At 38.0% G+C, this 21,807-nt stretch overlaps 3 protein-coding genes across 4 annotated transcripts in view; all 3 read right to left on the bottom strand.

Annotated features, from left to right (window-relative positions):
* LOC145988837 (uncharacterized) overlaps positions 1-21,807 on the bottom strand; it is a 54,648-nt gene that overhangs the window by 5,098 nt on the left and 27,743 nt on the right. The window lies entirely within an intron of this gene.
* Positions 1-21,807, bottom strand: part of LOC145988838 (uncharacterized) — a 34,227-nt gene that overhangs the window by 5,053 nt on the left and 7,367 nt on the right. The gene's annotated exons all lie outside the window — the stretch shown is intronic.
* Teh3 (tipE homolog 3 phospholipid transfer protein) lies at positions 13,688-14,998 on the bottom strand. Its single transcript, XM_083124391.1, has one exon. It carries the CDS (start codon positions 14,990-14,992, stop codon positions 13,688-13,690), a length of 1,305 nt encoding a protein of 434 aa, XP_082980517.1. The 5' UTR covers positions 14,993-14,998.

The raw sequence follows: 21,807 nt of genomic DNA, 5'->3' as shown, positions 1-21,807 counted from the left end.
AACTTCTCGCTTTATTCTATTATAATTGTTTAGATTTGTATCATCAGAGTTATTTAACCACCTAAGTCTAGCCTGATTTCTTATTTCTATTAGATTATGACATTCATTATCAAACCATGGCTTACTTTTTCTCGGTTTATGGTATCCTATACTTTCTTTAGCTGCTGATTCTATTGCATTACGTATGTGCTCCCAATTCTTATTTACGTCTGTTTCATTTATATTTTCATCATCATTTAAATCCTGCAAAACCTCAAATCTATTTGACAGTTTAATTTGGTAATCTTTCTTAATTCTTTCATCAGTAAACTTTCCTGTATCAAATTTTAGAACTTTTAGATTTTGTTGCTTATGATTTATCACTGAGAGTCTTTCTCTTAATTTAGCAATTACTAAATAATGGTCACTGGCACAGTCAGCACCTCTATGTGTACGAACGTCAATTATACTAGTATGCCTTCTCTTATCAATGAGAATATGATCTATCTGATTATGAGTTTTACCATCTGGAGAAGACCAGGTATATTTATGGATATCTTTATGTTTAAAAGTGGTACTTTTCACAATTAAATTCTTTGAGGTTGCAAAAGTAATCAATCTTATACCATTATCATTACTTAATTCATGAAGACTTTCTTTACCAATCGTGGGTTTAAATGTCTCTTCTTTCCCAATCTGTGCATTACAGTCACCTAACAGAATTTTCATATCATACTGAGAAAATTTATCAAAGACCTGTTCTAACTCTGTATAAAAATCATCTTTAGTATTATCATCTTTATCTTCCGTTGGTGCATGTATGTTTATTAAAATAATTTTACACCACCTACCCTGTAAAACTGCATATGATATCCTATCATTAATAAATTCTATTGTTTTAAGAGCCGAGATAATTCTATTATTTATGAAAAAGCCTGTTCCAAAATTATGATTTTCAGTACCACCATAGAAAAAAGTATAATTTTTAGTTTTACAATTCCCTTCTCCTGGCCACCTAACTTCCTGGACAGCTACTACATCTAATTTATACTTGACTATCTCATTAACTGTACACTGAAATGCCCCAGGCCGGTAAAGGCTCAGAACATTCCAGGTGCCTAATTTAATATTTTTCTTATTCCTAACGTAGATCTTATCCTTAGTCCAGGGACCTCCCAAAGTAGTCCCCACCCGGAGATCCGAACGGGGGACTATTTTACCTCCGGAATATTTTACCTTGGGAACATCCATGGCCTTATATTGCTGATTCTTGACATGGCTTTTTACAGTGCAGAGTTGTCAGCTCTACGCCTAACCCCCAATATGAATGGAGGAACTACTACACAAGACAAACACAAACACATTAGACAGCACAACTACTACACAAGACACACACAAACACTTCACAACTATAACACAATATAAATACAAACACACCACAACTACTACACAAGACAAACACAAACAAATTAATGCTGAATTGGAAAGTAATTTTAATTATGTTTTCGGGCTCGGGCCGGGCTCATGTTTACTTATTATCGGACTCGGGTCGGGTTCGGGTTTCTTTTCCTCGGGCCGGGCCAGACTCGGGCCTTACAATTTAGGCCCGTGCAGACCTCTAGTCTATATAGAGAATAAATTAATATTTAATTGCATTACATATATTTACATATATTTACTTAAAATTGGAAGTAGGAAAAGTAAATCAGATATGTACACACACTCATACACACTTAATTATTATTATTGTCCATACTATCACTTTAAACATTGTTACTAATACGAGGGCAAATCGAAAAGTCCCCGCACGCAACTCCTCTCCAGCCCGTTACAAGTGCCACCACGAAAGCAAGACATACGAACGACGCAGCAGGCCCCTCCCGGAACGGCTCCACTGCAACCCCCGACCCCCCCCCACGGCACGGCGCCGCTGACAGCCGGCAAAGATGGCCAGAGCGCTCAGGAAGTCCACGCCACACGAGCAGCGAAGTGTTTATTGTAGCGAAGTTATTATGGTGCAAAGGACAAACAGCCACAGACATCCACAATGAAATGGAGCCAGTGCATGGGAACAAGTGCACAGAAGTTATTAACCGACAACCATTGACCATAGGAAATGCCAAGTTCAGTGGCAATGTCCTTCAGATGAACACGTCGATCAGCTTTCACCATTTCATCAACATGGGTAATGTTGTCCGGTGTCAGTGAGGAACGAGGTCGGCCCGATCGCTCATTGTCCTCCACATTTTCCCGTCCATTTTCAAACTCCTTGCACGACCACTGCACTAATAAACACTTGTCCCCATACACCGGCTCCACCCCCCGCGGACACCCGCGGCCGCTCGTCCCCCGCACCACAATAAACGAATAACACCTCGCCGCTCATACGGCACGGACTCGCCGAGCAATTTTTGTAAGAAATTAATTTCTCATCCTCTAACACCTGTTAATATTGCAGTATCTGATGAAAGAAATTAATTTATTTTTCAAATAAAGGTTAATTTAAAGAAAAACAAATTCAGTAAAATGTTGATATGTGTTTGTGCACTAAATTATGAATATTTCTCGTGTGTGAGCAGCGTGGAATGGTGGTAGTGGGTCCCAATTCAACATGAAAACATTACGAAGTAAGATTGTATAACGATTTATATGTACATTGTATAATATGTAAGTAACATACCTTTAATTTTCTTTTCAATGAATATCGCTATAGTCCAGACCCCTCAAGCTAAATTTATTAATTCATACATACTCCTACACAAACATACACACGTGTGTGTATGTGTGTGTGTGTGTGTGGTATTAGGGATTTAGCCAATGCAATATTAATTTCAATGGAAATTTAGGGCATATTGCCTTTGCTATATATTCAGAAAAATAAAATATTATTATCATAAAGAAAATGTCATTGTACATTTTTTTAATGTGAAATCTTTCATTCATTAGCTTAATTTTGTTTACGTTTGCTTTTATTTTAGAACGATAATTACCAACCGATACTAACTTCAATGGATATGTGCCCGACCCTGTGGCCGAGTGGTTAGCACATCGCGCTGCGACCCCAAGGGTCCCGGGTTCGAATCCCGGTCGGGCTTGGTTGTTTGTGAATGTCCATTCATCAATTTCATCACTCATCCCCATCTTCGCAAATTAGCCAAGAGGAACAAAACGCGAAGTAAAATAAACTAAATCAAATCAAATCAATTCAATAGATATGTGAATTCTGTGGTATCCTGTAAAACTTCTGTGAATCTGATATGGTAAGTAAATAGTGTTAAAATGATAGACTGTTTAGTGAAAATGCAACTATTTACTATTAGTTGAAAATTATGATATTTATAGCAACAATTGGATTGTTCATGTCAGGATCTCCCTTATACCATTGTTTTATTTTGGGGTTGATTTAGTTTTATGCTTTTTGGTCTTTATGGGTGATCAGCCATTGTTGTCTCGTGCTACAGATGGAATTGGACTTTTAGCCACTCATGTAGTTATATTTCGATATTTCTGAAGCTTTTTGTCTTCCATATTTAGAGATTCGATAAGTATTTATGCAGTCATCCGTGTTACATACATGCGTGGGTTTGTATAAAAGACTGGTGCACCGTGTCCGCAGTTGAAGGAGTCAACTCATCTTCAGTATCTGTTTTTAAGACGCAAGTAAAACATTTTTACTAAGCACAAATAGTTAATACTGTACATTAGTGCAAGTTTACGCTGACACAAAGTGAATACACATAATTTCAGAAAAAAACAACAACGTAAGAGTCAACGTTCAAATTGTTGTCAGGAATATGTGAACACGCACACATGTTGTGTGTCCGTGCGGATAGGTTAGACTTGCAGGTCTCTTATCATCAGGTTTCCCAACAAGAATCCTGTAAACTCCTCTTTCCTCTCCCATTCGTGTCACATGGCCTGCCCACCTAAGTCTTTTTGATTTAATTATTCTAATAATATCTGGACATAAATACAAATTATGTAACCTTCTCCACTCACCTGTCTCCTCATCCCTTTTAGGTCCAAAGATTTTCCTAAGGATCTTATTTTCAAATACTCTCAATTTATGTTCCTCTTTCAATGTAAGGGACCAAGTTTCACACCCATATAATACTAAAGGCGAAATTACTGTTTTGTATATTTTAACTTTTAGTTTCTTAGATATTAAACGAAAAGACACAAGTTTATGAAGAGAGAAGTAACATGCATTTCCTAAATTAAGCCTACTTTTTATTTCCTTTTTAATATAATTTTCATTTGTTTATATTACTCCTAAGTATTTGAATTTGGAAACTGGTTCAAACGAGTTGTTATCAATGGTTAGATTTAAAATAACGGAAATCTCATTTGCAACGGTTGCCGTTTTTCTTTCGCGATCTGTCTCCGTGCATGATCTGGTAGCTCTGCGTGGAACCCGGAGTATCGATCGCATTACGACTTCCTCCGTCGTCACGAAGGCAACAGCCGCATAGCCGAGTATTGATTGCGACCAGAAGTCTCCCAAGACCCACGTCTGAGCAGCAGTACATGCAATCGAGGACATTATGATTCATTCAAAAGAAGGAATTATTAATCAAGGCTGAAACTATTAAAGGAATTGACCAAAAATCAAAGTACTGCCGTTTTGTGAAACCGTGCTGCGTCTTTACAACTTCTCATCTCCATGTTTTTGTTTTTTTTCAGTTTTAAAGGTCGCGATATTGATTTTCGTTGTATTAGCTAGTGCCAGTGTTCTTGTATTGCTACTGCGTTATTTCATTTTAGTGTGTGGTCTCGTTTGTTACAACGGAATAAAGGGGACCGAAGAGGTATTAACCCCCAAAGACGTGGAGGATTAACACAAACTGTCAATTAATGCAAGGGTAAATATTATTAACCCTCTCCGATATGTCTAACACTCGCAATATACGCTAAACACTCGTTTAACCTAATTTGATGGGACCGCGGCCGTTTAAGATAAAGAACATTTTGAATATCTCGAAATATATTTGATTAAATATGGACTGTATATTAATAAAATACAGCTAATATGACACAATATAATAATGTAGCGCACTGTAGATTATTGGTGGATTATGACGTGGATTCGCTTGGGTACGCTCTTAAATATTAATTTTAAGGTTTTTCGTGTTTTTAAAGTTTACTAAAAATCTTTTCGGATAACGAACATTTAATGTATTTTCGATGAATATAGCAAATAGAGGTCGACAGATAAATTCGGTACCTACAAGATCATCTGCTACTAATAGCATTAAGCTTCTTTGATATTTTTTCTGATTGTACTGAAATATTTTCACATCTTTTGGGATGGGGGATTCCAAAGGGTAATCGAGAACTTTTCCCTGGTAGAGGGTTTTTACATTATTGGCATCCAATCAATAGTATCTGGGTTGGATTCGGGCTGAAGCCATTATGAATATTTCATATCTATGTTTCACTGGATCGGTACCAACATTAAACTGCAGGTTTGGATAGTTGGTGATCTTTCCATAACTACTCGTTTTGTCATGCTTTACAACTGCATGCAGGTGAAGATTATTGAAGATTATCCCAATTATTTTAAGTTGTACACTGTGCTGATTGATTTAGAAATATATGTAATGAAAGCACATAAATCACGTTCCTGCACATACCATATTGCGTTCATTTAACTATTTGACCCAACGAAAGCAAAGTGAGAAGTGCCGAAGCGTTGTTAGAGAAAGCAAAGGCATCGATTGTTTCAACGTCATCTGTGCTTTTCTATTGCTTTAAGTCTTTTGGAGTCGCCCATATCTTCTAATGCCGGGACACAAAACAATTGTATTTTTTTAGTAATGTTAATTAATCTCCCTCCAAAGTTAATATCGAATTTAGTGGAATAAAAGTTTTAATTCACTTCTCTGCAGTGTTGACAGTATCCACTTAAAATTTCCCTAAAACAGAATTCTTAGTTATGTGGGCAAATGGATCTGCAAGTAGGGTTCGTGAGATTATTTAGATGTAAAGAGAGTCCAATTTTAACGTGATTTGGTGATTGCATGTATCTTAAGACAGTTACATAATGTTCAAATATAACTGTGTAAAATTGGTCTCATTATCAACTTTCTTCAGTAAGGTCAATCCTTTTGTATGACTAGTTTAAACATAACACAAAATTAAAGTTTCAGAATGTTATATGCGTAGCTACGGAATTGTCAATTTGACATTTCTTTGTTTTGATTCAAGCAGACTTGGAAATATGAAGAACGATATTAATGGTAAATACTCATGGTGTATCTGAAATTTTTGACGGCAGATATAGTCCTGTTAAATTCCTCTATAAAAGTTTTCAGCATTTCTACAGTCGCAGATAAATCTCTCAGTAAAAACAACATTTTCCTTCTTTCCACATCAGTTGCATCTCCTCAACTAGTCCATGCAAAATATGTATATCATGCTTTCACTTTACTATATTGTTGTTCTAAGTTGTGAGTTATATTCATACGCACTTATAATATGGATATACCATATATTCTCTAGTCAGTCATATTCCAGACTAGCCTATGAACACAGTTAGTCAGATCAAATCTGTTAATTAGGCTTCTAGTGTCTTACGTTAACTGTTTTGGATCTAACTATATCCAGATTTAAATCTCTTAAACTTTTTCTGAACTGTGCACAACACACATGGAGAAAACATGCTCATTGTGTGTGTTTCTCTTGTATATTTATTCCATCGTGACCCTACATTTAATCGATTTTATCAGAATCAGCTGTATTAATAAAAATTAGATTCATAACTTTCTTCCATTTGCACATAAGTATCGTCCTTTTTTTATCCTTACATTGTGGAGCTCCCACATTTCAAACCGTTTACTTTGATTTCATATCTTTGTACTTTCCTCTCTTCCAACTTCACGGTTAACCTGACGTCACAAATGAGCGTCTATTTTTTGTGTTTTTCTTATTTTACGTCTTTTTTCTCTCACTTTAGGCTAACCGAAACAATGCAAATGAATGATGATTAGATACAATTGATGAAGCCCATGTTGGGACTCGAACCTTGATTTTCGGTGATGCGACTCTTTGTATAGTAGGCTACTTAATTTAGTTCAAACTTGGAATCGCAATTGACTATCAAAGTTACATAGTTCCATTTTAAAAACTTACTATACTTAAAATGCTTTTCAAATGTTAAACTTGGAAAATTTCAAACTGTATATAGAATATCGTAATATCGTTAACTTTTTCATTGGAAATATCTTTATACTTGGGGAAAATGGCCACACAACCTGAAACATTGCAATAATAAAAAAAACTTTTCGACCGATATTACTGTGGAATCCATAGTTGTTGGGGTCGCTAAGATGAATAGTGGCAATCCCAATGCCGTTCAACTCCAAGACACCCCTGACACCCATAGGTGTGGGAAGGTGGTGACATGTAATAAGAATGATATTAGTGTGGAATCCATAGTTTTCGGGGTCGCTAAGAGGAATAGTGACACTCCCAATGCCATTCAACTCCAAGACACCCCTGGTACCCCTAGGTGTGGGAACGGGGTGACATGTAAAACGACCGATATTAGTCTGTAATCCATAGTTTTCGGGGCCGCTGAGATGAATAGTGACACTCCCAATGCCGTTCAACTCCAAGTTCATTGTACACTATAGTTAGAATTCATTATATTCCTGTCTAATAGAAGATTGGGATAAATAAATACCCGGGCAACGCCGGGCAATCGGCTAGTATATGTATAAATCCGCACAAATCAGACAGCCGTGACTCTATGCATCCCGCAAAACGATAATGTTTTTCGGGTTGTCTAGAATTCAGGCTGATATGAATTGGTGCTGCTGTGACAGGGATTTGAAACTTCACATGTTTTTTTTCTCCGAAATCACTTCTTAGCCGCATTCCTTGGTCAGCTACCAAGGGCGTTCGCAAGGGAACCCAGAAGGGAGACTCCCCCCCCCACTGAGGTATCTGGGAAGTTCATGTAATTTGAATGGTGAATTTGTAGCAATAATTTATAACATATAATATTGTTTTCTGCGATTTACAGGCTGTAAGTTAAGGCAATTAATTGCCAGAACAAATAAATAACGATAGAACATTTGTACCAGATATATTGGAATAATGTTGACTGCTGTAACAAGAGTTGTGCGAGACGAAAAATATTTAGCAGAGATAGGATTGTGAAATGACGTTTTATAATCCCGACATTGGGGACTGAAAAAAATCGGCGTTTCCTGACTAGGTCGAAACATTTTCGAAACGTCGTGAAAACCTCGAATTCTACACACTATGTTCCCCTGAAGTGGTTGTTTTTGCACTTCTAGAATAAGAAGTGTGAGAAATTTGAGGCACTTAGTGCAAACAATACCAAGAATTAGCCACTATTAAATACGATCCTTTGGAACTTCTCGACGGTTCATTATCCCAAAAAGTCGTGAAATCATTTCCTCTTGAAGTCGGGATCTGACCTTGACAATTCACAGACCGTCATTTTGAATTACTTTTTAGTTATTATTTTTTACACTACCGTTCTGCACGTAAAAACATGGATCAGAGGTACCATGAAGGAGAGCAGATCAAGTGGTCTCAGTGCATCGTGAAAAAGTACAAAAAGACAAAGAATTATTCATAAAAAATTTATAAATATTTATGGAAAGGAATCAAGAGGAATCCAGTTTCTATTTAAAGAGTGGACTCAAGTCTGAACTTGTCAGCAACGTGAAAATATTTTGAATTCAATTACAACTTTATGATTTGTAAAATAATAATAATAATGATAAACGGTAAAATATAAATTTCTAGGAGTGTAGAACAAGATGTGAAATCTTACTCTGCCCTCCTTAGAAAAAATCCTGCGGTTATTTTAGTGGTATAAATATGCTGCGACCCATAATTGATTTGCAGTAAGATTGACCGACTAACAAGTCCATTTATTGTGCCCTTTCCAACAATCGGATGCAGAGGGTTTGAAATGTTCTTATGAATCATCTGGAACTTCGAGCATGAAGGTTTTTTGTGGTTGGCAGTCTTCAATCTTTTATGCGAGAGCGGCGGCGGTGTAGTTGGTAGGGTGTCTTGACTGCCGGGGTGGTTGACCTCAGGTCGGAATTTTTTCCGACAATATCCCTGCATTAAGAGACTTTGCAATTCACATACCCTCTAATAATGACTAGATTATGTTAAAGTGGCAGTGTCACCTTTTTTTACCAGTCATTACATTACATATATAATTAATAAATGCAATAATTTCATTTAAATTTACTTCCCTCTATTCAACCCAACCTACATGAATTCTTCTTCTTAAAGTATAAGCATTGAATTTAACATGGCTAGGTTAGTGTTTTACGTACTTATTTAGTCACCATGTAAGTTTTTACAATGGGAGGTTAGAAATTTCTCAAAATTATCGACTGGAAATTTGCATTACCTTATATAACAGCAAAGCAATTCGAATTTAATTCACTAAATATATCAAAAATATAAATACAACGTATAAAATTAATATGGGTCTAGTTTTAGTGAATCTTTTTCGAAATATGGCTTTCTTGGCTTCACATTAAATGTACAGTACACTTGCTTTTCTCTTCATTTAGGACATTGTTTATTTGCGAAACGTACGAGAACATAACTTCCAATGCGCACGAGTAATTAATTAGCTTACTTTTATTCATGTGCACGTGCGTGTCGGAGAAAGCTCCAGAAAATATCCGCAAACACCATTTGTCTTAACCGCTACGTGGGTTGCGTGTTAGACACACCCAAACTTTCGGTTCAAGATTCATGTCGCGTCCCAAATCACGAATGTTTTGCATGCACGTCGTCTAAAACTACGCCCTCAAATTATAATGAAACTGCACAAAAGTATTTAGCTGCCGAGGCCATTTGCGTTACTGGTAATTGCATGATCTAGCCGAGATTTCTTCAGTTTCCAGAAAGAGTCAGGATGCATTTAGTGTGTCCGAGTGTGCCAGATGAACGAGCACCAAATGGATAGAACTGGCTCCATCCGCCGAGACTGAGAAGATACATGGCAGGAAAGGGGAAAGGGGGGGGGAGATAAGTGAAAGAGCTGTCCTTTCCAGCTTGTTTTTCAGATGCCGGGCTTTTTCATTATGTCTGGACACAATTCTACTAATTAGTGCAAGATGGTGCGGACATATTGAGGCAGACAAGATCTGTAGCAAGATAAAGATGCGGACCCACGTAATTAATGGCTCCCAGACCAGCTTCATCAAGTAAGATGCTCCTTACACACACAAGTGGAGAGAAGCGAGTCCTCAATGAGTTAGAGCCGTGTCTAGAACATGACAAACATATGTAGAAACAATACAAAGAAATCACATAAAAATCTCAAAATGTTTACGACCTGGTCCAGACTTTTATATTTCCTTCTTTCCGGTCATCACTTAAATACCAGACTTTGCTTACTACTATTCATATATTGATTATATTATTGTGATGTACCTGGTTGTCAAATCGTGCTCATCACTTAAATAAATATTATTATTATTATTATTCCATGTAGTACTTTGTATTGTTTGTATCCGACACGACTCTTTAATCCCGCATTTTACGTTACGTTCTTACTTATACGATTTTACACATCCTGCACACACACACACACACACACATATACGTATATATGTATGCATGTATGTATGTATATATATATATATATATATATATATAGTTTTTTGTGGTAGTATGTGTGAGTCTAGATTATATGTAGGAGATAAAATTCAAATGAATTTGTATGTAATTACGATGTATTCCTTACAAATATATGGTAAATATATTACACAGCCCTGCATTTTGGGGGAAAAAATCGGATGATTTCAAAACAATAGGTGATTCTGGAAGTATTTTGAATGCTGAAGACGGAAATGACATCCATTTTTTCCCATCACGTCAGGATTTTTAACAATTTCACAATCAAAATTCTTATATTCGCTATTAAATTATGCCTATTACAGAAGGCAACGAAATAAATTTAAGCGAGGGAAATTTCGGTTGTTTACAAACCAATAGATGATTCCGGAAGTATTTTGATTGCTCATCACGTACATGACATCCATTTTCCCCCATGACGTCAGGATTTTTCACAATTTCACAATCAAAATTCTCATATTCACCATTCCATTATACCTATTACAGAACGCAACAAAATAAATTTAAGGATGGGAAATTTCGGTTGTTTACAAACCGAAATAGTTTGAATGCTGATGACGAATATGACACATTTCTTCCCATCACGTCCGGATTCTTCCCTAGATGAGGATTTTTCTCCACATCATTAACTTCCGTCAACCCACTACACGATACCATTGAGTTTTGGACATTTTGTGAATTAAACGTTTATGAGGTATTTCGAAAATGGAACTTATGTAATTAATGTTTATATTTGTCATGTCAATGTGTCTTGTGCAGACAGAAGGTGAATGAAATGCTTACTATTCTATGCATTTGTAGTTCAAAATTGGAGAAATCTAGAAAAAAAAAGAAAATCTAGAAAAGCAATATTTTACCACCATGTAAACAGATTCATCTATTGAGTAAATAATAGAACTACACATTTTATTGTGAAACTAAGGCAGTTAATATATTGCTGTTTTCTGAAAAAAAAACTAGATGTGATGGGTAAAAATGGATTTCTTTTTTGGAAAAGCATGCTGAAATTATTCAGGGACAACAGTCATCTGCGAGTCATCCGAACCCATGCAGGCCGGTGTTATCTTTAGCAACTGAAAAAATATGTCAATATTTCTATATGCACAAAGAAACACACAATATACATATACGTCTGTGTGTGTATTTTGCAGTTATTACTTACCATATATTCGTAACGCGAATACATCATAATAATGTGTAAAATCATTTAATCTTTGTCTAGCTCATTTATGTGGAAATTCAGAACAATGTAAATATGATGCAGTAAAGATGGAAGAAACGTAGAAAAAGTTTCAGGCCATATTCATCAGTTGGTATATTGTTAAATTGTCTGGAACTCATTCTCTTTGTTGGAATTTTGAGTGCTAACGACACTCTTTACGTTACTTCTGAAAGTAAGATTAAGTTTATTTTTATATTAAGTCGATACTAAGAGTGGAAGACAATATCCTGATCTCATTCGCTACTTTTCCAGTAAATCAGTTTACTTTAATGCAACATGTTCTCTGAAGCACGATTTATGTTTGACGATTTCAGAAAAAAAAACATATGAAGTGGAATATAAGTTACCATAAAAGTACAGAGGAAATACTTAGAATAGAACTTTCTTATTTATGTTGTGTGATATTTACCTGTTTTATACAAATAATGTATACATTATGTTACCATTGTATTGTATGTTTTGGGAGCGTACTGTTTTCATATTTAATGCAGTATGTTGTGTAGGAATGATATGCATGGCAGTGGTTCTCTTCTCTGCCAACGTTAAATCATAATTATACTGACTGATACCTTTTAACATCATGTCGAAATACAAAACGTTTTGCATGAAATATAGAACACTTACGTTTGAAAATACACAAGCCGCATTCGTACACCAAAATATGAGGTGTAAAAAAGTAGCATTGCTCTAGATTGTCACAACTAGCTCCACAGTTTTATGTGTATATCATGATGATTTCTCACTCTTCTTCCGTGTTCACCATGCGAAGCAATTATGTGTTTAGGTGATGAATGAATAGAATTGGAAACTTGGTCTTTTCACTGTTTAGTGGAATGCAGTTGCATGTACAGTCATCAGCAATAAAAGTGGGACACCTAGATCCCTGAAATGCGTTGTGTGTATTGCGTAACCCTACGGTGAACGAACTTTATTCAGAATTTTCAGTAGCAAGTTCTGTCCTCGCTGTAGAGTTGGACTGTACATACAAGGCTTGATTAATGTATTTATGGATAATAACACTATTTTCTACCTTGTAACCTCTATGACTTTAGTATTATGTGTGCAAAAGCTATGTCACGTACAGTACATATGTATACACCAAGTGGTCATGTCGTCGTCTTGTAATCAAGAGGTCTTGGGTTCGATATCTGTTGTTCGGATCCCACTTTAAACTATGGGCCAAGTCCCATTAGTCTGTGTATGCATAAAGTGTACTTGAAACTCAAACTTAGGTCATGTATCAGTTTTTCGTGTTGTGTAAAAATATCGTGTAATGCGACCTAACGAATTAAAAGTTGTAATGGGGAAGTGTGTTCTATTGCAAGTACATAAACGAACACTACCAACTTTTATTCATGCTCTAAGTTACTTCCGTGCATAGGGCAGTTCACACTTTATTGGTGGGAAGAGAAAGGATGCCTGGTAAAGTTCTACGAAATGAGGTATACTTTTTTCTCTATATACTCTTCTGCAATGTTCTGAACAGCATCTACGCATGCATTCTGATAACAAGACCGACGGAATTATTTTTTTTTAATGCACCGCTAGTATTTATATACGTATAACACCCAAGGCTACTCAATACAACGGATGCAACACCAAGTCTAGCAACAATAAACACTACACTACACAAATAAAGACTCACTTTATTGTTTCAGAAAACATTGTAAAAATTGCTTCTGAAAATATCACATCTGATTCTAGGAAAATATGAAGGATAGGGAATGGGTTGATGATATCACGCTTACGTCAGTCTTAAGGTGAAGCTACTTGCGTCTAGGATGAACGAACATGTCTCTCAACAACGACACAACATCGAGATATCTTACGTGACGTGTCTCAAAGCGCCATGATACTGTTAGTCCTATCCGTTGCGCTCTCTACGTCGCCGCCGGCGCAAGATTTGAATCTCATTCTAGAATCGTCTCCAACCTCCACCGCCCTATGACACAGAACGAGCACGACGCACGATACGACGAAAAGACACGAGGGAATTATGGAAGCGATCAGGAACTGGCTGTAGGTTTCGTTCAGGTCGAAACGGGCCACCACGAACTCCGGATCTAACTCCGAGAAGAAGCAAGGGAAGCGCGCCCTGGCGTTGTGATCCGACCCGTCGCGGCCGTACTCCTTGAAGAACTCCATGCACTCGCCCCTGAGCGTGTTGACGCAACCTTCCAGGTTGATCTGCAGCTTGGATTCGTTGGCGATGATGAGCTGGCTCTCGAGGGGCGTTACCTCCCCGGTTTCATCCAGCTGGCGTCCGTTCGTGTAGCTGAGGTTGCTGAGAAAGGTGAAGTTCGTCTGCTCGTTGAGGACGTTCCTCCCCAGCAGGGTTCCGTTGATGCAGTCGTAGCCCACGATTCCCCTGCTCGTGTTGTGTACCGTGTGGCACGACGTCATCAGGATGTCCTGGTCGTCAGTCCATACCTCTCTCTCCTCGTCGAAGAGCGTGGCTTTCCTGCACTGCGAGAGGAACACCTTGTCCCCACTTAGAATTATCACGTTCTTGTTCCACGTGGGAATGTCCACGCACCTCCTCTCGCAGTAGTACGGCGGCTTGATCTTGTGACACACGCCGTTCGTGCAGTCGAACAACCCCCCGATCTTCATGCAGTTTATCTTCCCTTTCTTTCCGTTGCACTTGACGGTCTCTACGATGCTCCTGTACATGCACTCGAAGATGTCGGTTATGTTGATGCACTTCCCGTCCGTGCAGTTGAACGTGCCGGTGAGGTTCTTGCACTCCTCCAAGATGCACGTGTACTTTCTCGCCTTGTCCTTGTCGATGCCGTAACACGTCTTTTCCGCACTCGTGGTGCAGTTGTGGAAAATGAGATTGGTGCCGTTCTGCCTCAGGGTGACGTAAATCTGGGTGCACGCACCGGAACTCTTGCTGAGGCACCACTCCCCGCAAGACGCCCACAAGCAGTTCTCCACCGTGAGGTTCCTCGTCGTGGTGCACATCATCGGCGTCTCGTTTATCCCGGACTGAAACGCCCGGAGGGAGGGCATGTATATGGCCACGGACAGGTACACAAAGGCCACGCAACTCAACACGGCCGTCATTTGACAGATGCAGATCGTGCCGCAGATTCGATTGTCCTGAGGCGGGACCAGCTGCTCCTCTGTTTGTTTCGGCATCTTGAACCTTCCCTCGCCCCCCCTTTAGACGCCGGAAGACATCTGTTGAACGCCGAGACGTCCCAGCATCCCGAACACGCACCAAGGTACCGACATGCGTCCTACTTCCTGTGTTTACGCGGAGGCTGGAAACGATCCGTGCACGTCACTTGGAAAATCGGCGAGGATCATTCGGCGGGAACAGCACGACGACCGCACGTGCGATGAGAGGGGAGGGCGGGGTCGTTAAACGCAGAGCACTTGGGGTTTTACACACCAGAATTTCGGGTCACAAAACATTGATGCTGCCGCTGGATGCTCCCCTGCCGCCGAGCCTGGATCCATGGGGGTTGACGGAGATGGTCATCGAACGCCGACTCTCTGCCGCTCTGCGCATCGACTTCTCCGCCGAATCAATACCGTGCGGGCTGCTTCTATTTAGGAGAGAGAATTTCGGCCGCTGAATTCTGGGAACGTAGACTGCTTCAAAAGCCACGAGGGGTGATAGGTCAAAGGGCGTGGGCAGGGACAGCGCGAGGGGGTAAAAAATCTTACGGCTAACGCCATGGGGAACCACTAGCTGTGATTTTAGTTACGCGACAATAAAAATGTTAACTTATCATGCTGAAACTTATATATGCGTTTCTAATGTTTACGTATTTGCCCTGTTTCTTCACTCTTTGTGCCAGACTTAACCAACTCGTCTCATTTCTAAATACTGTGGCCGTAAGACATATAATTCTGCACACTAAGCAAGGACAAATCTCTGTCATTACATTGCAGTTTTCTGATTATAAACATGTGCAATTTTGACTAAAAGCTTTTAAAAGTTGAGGAGATTTGATTTTGAAGTAATATGTACGTACATACTAGCTCCTCCTTTAAACGTTACGTATTTGTTTTGAAATTGTTAGGAAGTTCGCTAGTTTCGAGTACCGGATTGTATTATACTTATTCGAACCTGCATTTTTTACGGAAATGTTTAATGTTTTAATGTCATAGTTAGTGAAATTTAATTGGTCTGCATAACATTGATCAGTTCCATGCCTCTTTTTCAAAATGTTTGCATATTATATGAGACACTTTAATTTTTTATATTCACTATTTGTCAAAATCATTTCGTTAATATCTACTATATATTTTAGTTTCTTGCAAGTTACGTTTAATTCGCAAGAACGTAAGTAGCTTTACGTATCTTTTTCTAAAGAGTAATTTATACGTTAAAAATCCATACGTATTTTCCCGTACCAAGGGAGAAGTTAATAGTGCACATGATTGCCAGATTAAAGGTTTGGAATGATTTATGTGCTAAGTGGAAAACGCTGATTGCTTCAGTTTCAAATCGGGTGCTTGTAGATATTTAAGTTGGCCTGTTCTTAAGGGAATTATGTCAAAGTCCAAGTTCTTGTATTTACGTATTCCTTGTGTTGTAGAATTATTATTCTAGTTTGTTATTACAAGCATTTAAACACGCTTTTTTTATGTAATGTTTCGGGAGAACATATGAAGGGAACGTGTATTCTCCCGAAACATTACACAAAAAACGCGTTTAAATGCCTGTAACTACCGAAAAACCAGAAGAGTTCATAAACTTGGTTTCAAATCCAAAATACCCATTTGCTACGCTTTGTGAGTGTAGAAACTCTTACAAGAAACGAAATTTTCTGCAAAAAATATTCAGTTCTCAGATATTTAACTTAAAACAAGGCAGACATGTTTCTTAAAAGTAAACTAAAAATTATTTTTCATTGTACGCAATTGTATGAACATAAAGTTGAAAATGTCACTGAAATTAACGGCGATAATAGTGTCACTTCGAAGCATTGTAAAAAGCGGTAAAACACTTTTCTAACATCTTCTTAAATTTTGTTATACGTTTACACCTTAAAGGAGTGAATAAAGCGGTGATCTTAGGGTAAGTTTTATTATTTCATTTCAAAGGCATTACTTGCTCAATTTAGCAGTAGCAGTAGACGATTATAACACCATTAAGCCTTGTTTCCATGATTATGAAAAACTAAATATGCTGACCAAGGCAGTAATTTATTTTATTAAAAACATAAACTAAACGTAACGTTTCAACCTTCTAGCAGGGTCTTTATCAGACTCTGTATCACGTACAAAAGTAACAACATACACAACAAGGGCATTATATATACACAAACATTACTCCCTCCAGACTATTAGAAAGTTGTTAGGAACTTTCTAGCAGGTGGCTTTCACTTGCCAACTGTACTTTCACCTAAAAGGCTAAACATAACTACTTTCATATAGAATGTGGTTGGACATTTTATCTCGTGCTCTTTTTCCTTCATTTCTCTCCCTTCTCCTCTCCTCTTTCTCTCTTGTCCTTTCCACTCTTTCTAACACCTTCTTCCATTCTTTGTTTAACTTCAGTCCCCCATTCCAGTTCATTATGTCTTCTTCACCTTTCTTCTCTATTTCATTGGCTTCCTTCCATTTTCTCACTAGCATTCTCTTCTCCCTTCCTATCTGCTTAGCCTCATCCCACTCTATGTCATGTCCTGTTTCTCTCGTGTGTTTAAATATTGCATTTCTCCCTCTCTTAAGTCGTGCATCATCCCTATGTTGTTTCAACTTGTCTTTCAGCCTTTTTTTCGTTTCTCCTATGTACACACTCTGACATTCTTTACATTTCACTTCGTAGATAATCCCTTCCTCTTCCTCTTCTCTGTTCTCCTTTTTCTTGTTTGCATTCTTCGCTATTCCTAAGATGCTTCTCCCTCCCTTCCTGTAAGTTTTAATTCCCGCTTTCCTAAGCACATTGCATATCTTTTCTGTGGTCTTCCCCATACTCCTTATTCCAAACCTTCTCTCCTCTTTTTCTTTCTCTTCCAATTCTCCCCTGCCCGTTTTCTTACATCTTCTATTTATGTCCAGGCTATCCTGCTTCTCATAGCCATTCTTTTCCAGCTGTTTCCATAGACTATTTATTTTGCCTTCTTTTTCACATTCTTTCATGCATATTTTCTTGATTCTGTCCTCCATATTCTTTATAAAATTTATTTTTGTCACCTCACTTACATCACTTCTTTTGTGGCAGAATACCCCTGCTGCACACTTCTTCTGATGCCAAGCTGTTTCAATTTCTTGTCCTCTCTTCCTTTTCATCAATATATCTAGGTAGCTTAATTTGTCTTCTTCTATTTCAAGTTCCAATAATATCCCGCTTTCTTCATCTTGTATTTCTTTGGCAAAAATGTCGAGCTGCCTCTTCGTTCCCTTCCATATGCCAAAACAATCGTCCACATATCTGCAAAACAGAATTATTTTGTCACGTCCTTTTTCTATCACTTTCTTTTCCCATTCATTCATAACCAATTCAGCCAATGCTGGGCTTAGACTAGAACCTATATTTAGTCCTTCACTCATTAACAACATTTTTGCCAAAGAAATACAAGATGAAGAAAGAGCGATATTATTGGAACATGAAATAGAAGAAGAAGACAAATTAAGCTACCTAGATATATTGATGAAAAGGAAGAGAGGACAAGAAATTGAAACCGCTTGGCATCAGAAGAAGTGTGCAGCAGGGGTATTCTGTCACAAAAGAAGTGATGTAAGTGAGGTGACAAAAATAAATTTCATAAAGAATATGGAGGACAGAATAACGAAAATATGCACGAAGGAGTGTGAAAAAGAAGGCAAAATAAATAGCCTATGGAAACAGCTGGAAAAGAATGACTATGAGAAGCAGGATAGACTGGTCATAAATAGAAGAAGTAAGAAAACGGGCAGGGGAGAATTGGAAGAGAAAGAAAAAGAGGAGAGAAGGTTTGGAATAAGGAGTACGGGGAAGACCACAGAAAAGATATGCAATGTGCTTAGGAAAGCGGGAATTAAAACTTACAGGAAGGGAGGGAGAAGCATCGTAGGAATAGCGAAGAATGCAAACAAGAAAAAGGAGGACAGAGAAGAGGAAGAGGAAGGGATTATCTACGAAATGAAATGTAAAGAATGTCAGAGTGTGTACATAGGAGAAACGAAAAAAAGGCTGAAAGATAGGTTGAAACAACATAGGGATGATGTACGACTTAAGAGAGGGAGAAATGCAGTATTTAAAGACACAAGAGAAACACGACATGACATTGAGTGGGATGAGGCTAAGCAGATAGGAAGGGAGAAGAGAATGCTAGTGAGAAAATGGAAGGAAGCCAAGGAAATAGAGAAGAAAGGTGAAGAAGACATAATGAACTGGAATGGGGAACTTAAGTTAAACAAAGAATGGAAGATGGTGTTAGAAAGAGTGGAAAGGACAAGAGAGAAAGAGGAGAGGAGAAGGGAGAAAAATGAAGGAAAAAGAGCGTGAGATAAAAAGTCCAACCACATTCTATATGAAAGTAGTTATGTTTAGCCTTTTAGGTGAAAGTACAGTTGGCAAGTGAAAGCCACCTGCTAGAAAGTTCCTAACAACTTTCTAAAGTCTGGAGGGAGTAATGTTTGTGTATATATAATGCCCTTGTTGTGTATCTTGTTACTTTTGTACTTGATACAGAGTCTGATGAAGACCTTGCTAGAAGGTTGAAACGTTACATTTAGTTTATGTTTTTAATAAAATAAATTACTGCCTTGGTCAGAATATTTAGTTTTTCAGTAGACGATGTTTATGAGAGCAACGAGCGAGCGGGTGCCCTCTAAAGCTAAGGGGTGTAAGGGGTGATATTTTGTGAAGCCACCCAAAAGTCAATCTCACTTCCACGTGGTAAATCCCGGTAACTACTCATACAACGAGGCTCTTGTGTGGATGAAAATAACGGTGAAACAGTATATAGAACTGGTTCCGTGAGGATTCCCTGCTTCTGAAACGACATTGAAGCTTCACACAGGGTAAAGTCGGCGTCAAAGTGTCAAGAGGGGAGTTTAGAGTTGTAAAAGTTATCACAAACAACTGAGCCAACAATAAACAAAACAACCAGCGCATACAAACGAGACACTGTTCCAAAACCTACAGCGTTGTTTCGTGCATGTTTCTACCTATCTCCCCTATTATGCGTGTGGATTTGCTCTCTCGAGCTAGTCTCGTTTTCCATCCTAGCACCTATTCTCCCTCGAATGAAATTTCCTGGCGACACATTTGTCTGAACATAGCTCAACACAATCAAAGTCCAACAGAAATCTAAAGATGGCTGCAAAACATCCACTTGTGAGATATTTCTTAAGAGCCGATCCATATGTCACGGATTTTACATTGTCCCTCCATTTCTTAACTGTAATGTTAGTGTGGCCTACTTTTGTTTCAGAAGCAGAAATAGTAAATCAATATCCTGCGGACAAACTCACGTGAACTGAAACAAAACCTTGTTAGAGAAATTGATGGAAATATGCTGTCACGTGTGGTCTTTGTTGGTGGAAAGCAACGCTCTGGTGCAGTAACATGTTTAAATAACGAAGTAAATCCTCAACGTTTTTACTTTTGAAAACATTGTTAAATTCAAAATTGAAAAACAAAAAATCCTGCGTCACGGGTGTTACGAATGATCTACAAATTAAGTTAAATACCAAGTAAACATGCTAAAAACAGAATTGAACTATCAAAGTCGTTGGATTCATACAATTTGATATCTTTAAAGGTGTTTAACTAAATGAACCTGGTTAATTAAGAAAAAACTTTTCCACCTAATATTCCCAAGCTTTGTGGATTTCCTCATAATAGTATTAAGCAGAATATCTTCTGCAGGAATAAAAGTACTTCATTTGGGCACCCTATATCATCCTAGAGACTACATTCTTGTAGTACATTGCTTACACCGTGCTCACAGTACGTATCACTAGAATGTCTGCATTTGTACCCGCAAGCCACGTCATAACCAGGTTATCGATATTCGATAGCATAAAACGTGTAATGACTGGCATTTTACGAACCTCTGCGGATTTCATGACGTTGCCGCATTTCCAAGGCAAGCTACGAGAAACAGTGGAATTCGTGGAGCATATAAGTTTCCGTTGAAAACTCATTAGTTCCTGGTTATCACGCTTTAATTAACTAAATATGCACACGCTTATATTTTGAACCTAACCAATGAGCACATATTTCACACCTGACAGCGTTCATTTGTCTCAGCTCAATCATATAAAAAACCCTGCCAGAGGTCCCGGGTTTGAATCCTGGCCTAGTCATGGGTGTTCCTTGTGAGTGTTCCTTCAGGAACTTCATCATATCACTCATCCTCTGTGGCAGAAAGGCGAAGTTAAATAAACCAAATCAATCAATCAACCAAATAAAAAAACCCGGAGAAAACAACACCCCATCCAACCATGGAAGGGCCAAATGACACCATTTTTGGGAGGTGCTTAGGCAGTGTAAAAACATGTAATTGTAGTCATGTCGTAATTACAAATAAATATGATGCAAGTACTGTTGTAATTTATGTATTTTATGTACTATCTTGCAAATTACGGATGCTGAGGATGGATGATGCTCTGATAAAATGAGCGAGATAACAGCGGCTAAGAAATATTCATGTCTGAATTTGAATTCGAACCAGTGCAGTATTATTCTAACCTCCACACTACGGAGGCTGTGTGGCAGAAATCTTCCCTAATTTTACTTGAGCACTGAGATGCTATAAAAGAGATTAAACAGAGAAATAGAAGAACCGATGATTCGTTCCTTGTCAGCAGAGCTCTGAAGTTGATGAGAAGTCATCTTCTTTTATCTCTGAGGACTATGGTAAACAAAGTAGCAGTCAGTCGGAACAAGAAATGTTTTTATTGTGCATTTTCTAAGCATTTTGGGAGGCTTTATTGGTCATTTTTCAGTATTTTTGCAGGTTTTTGTTGCATTTATATTCTTTTTGTAAGTTTTGTTATTGCAT

Source organism: Lepisma saccharinum, chromosome 6 (genome assembly GCF_977018435.1).
Source record: "Lepisma saccharinum chromosome 6, izLepSacc3.1, whole genome shotgun sequence".
Taxonomy (NCBI): Eukaryota; Metazoa; Arthropoda; class Insecta; order Zygentoma; family Lepismatidae; genus Lepisma; species Lepisma saccharinum.
Note: the sequence above shows the minus strand (reverse complement) of the source record. Positions and strands in the feature narration are given on the sequence as shown.

Coding starts and splice junctions, on each gene's coding strand:
- Teh3 (XM_083124391.1), bottom strand. CDS start 14,992: ATGCCGAAACAAACAGAGGAGCAGCTGGTCCCGCCTCAGGACAATCGA.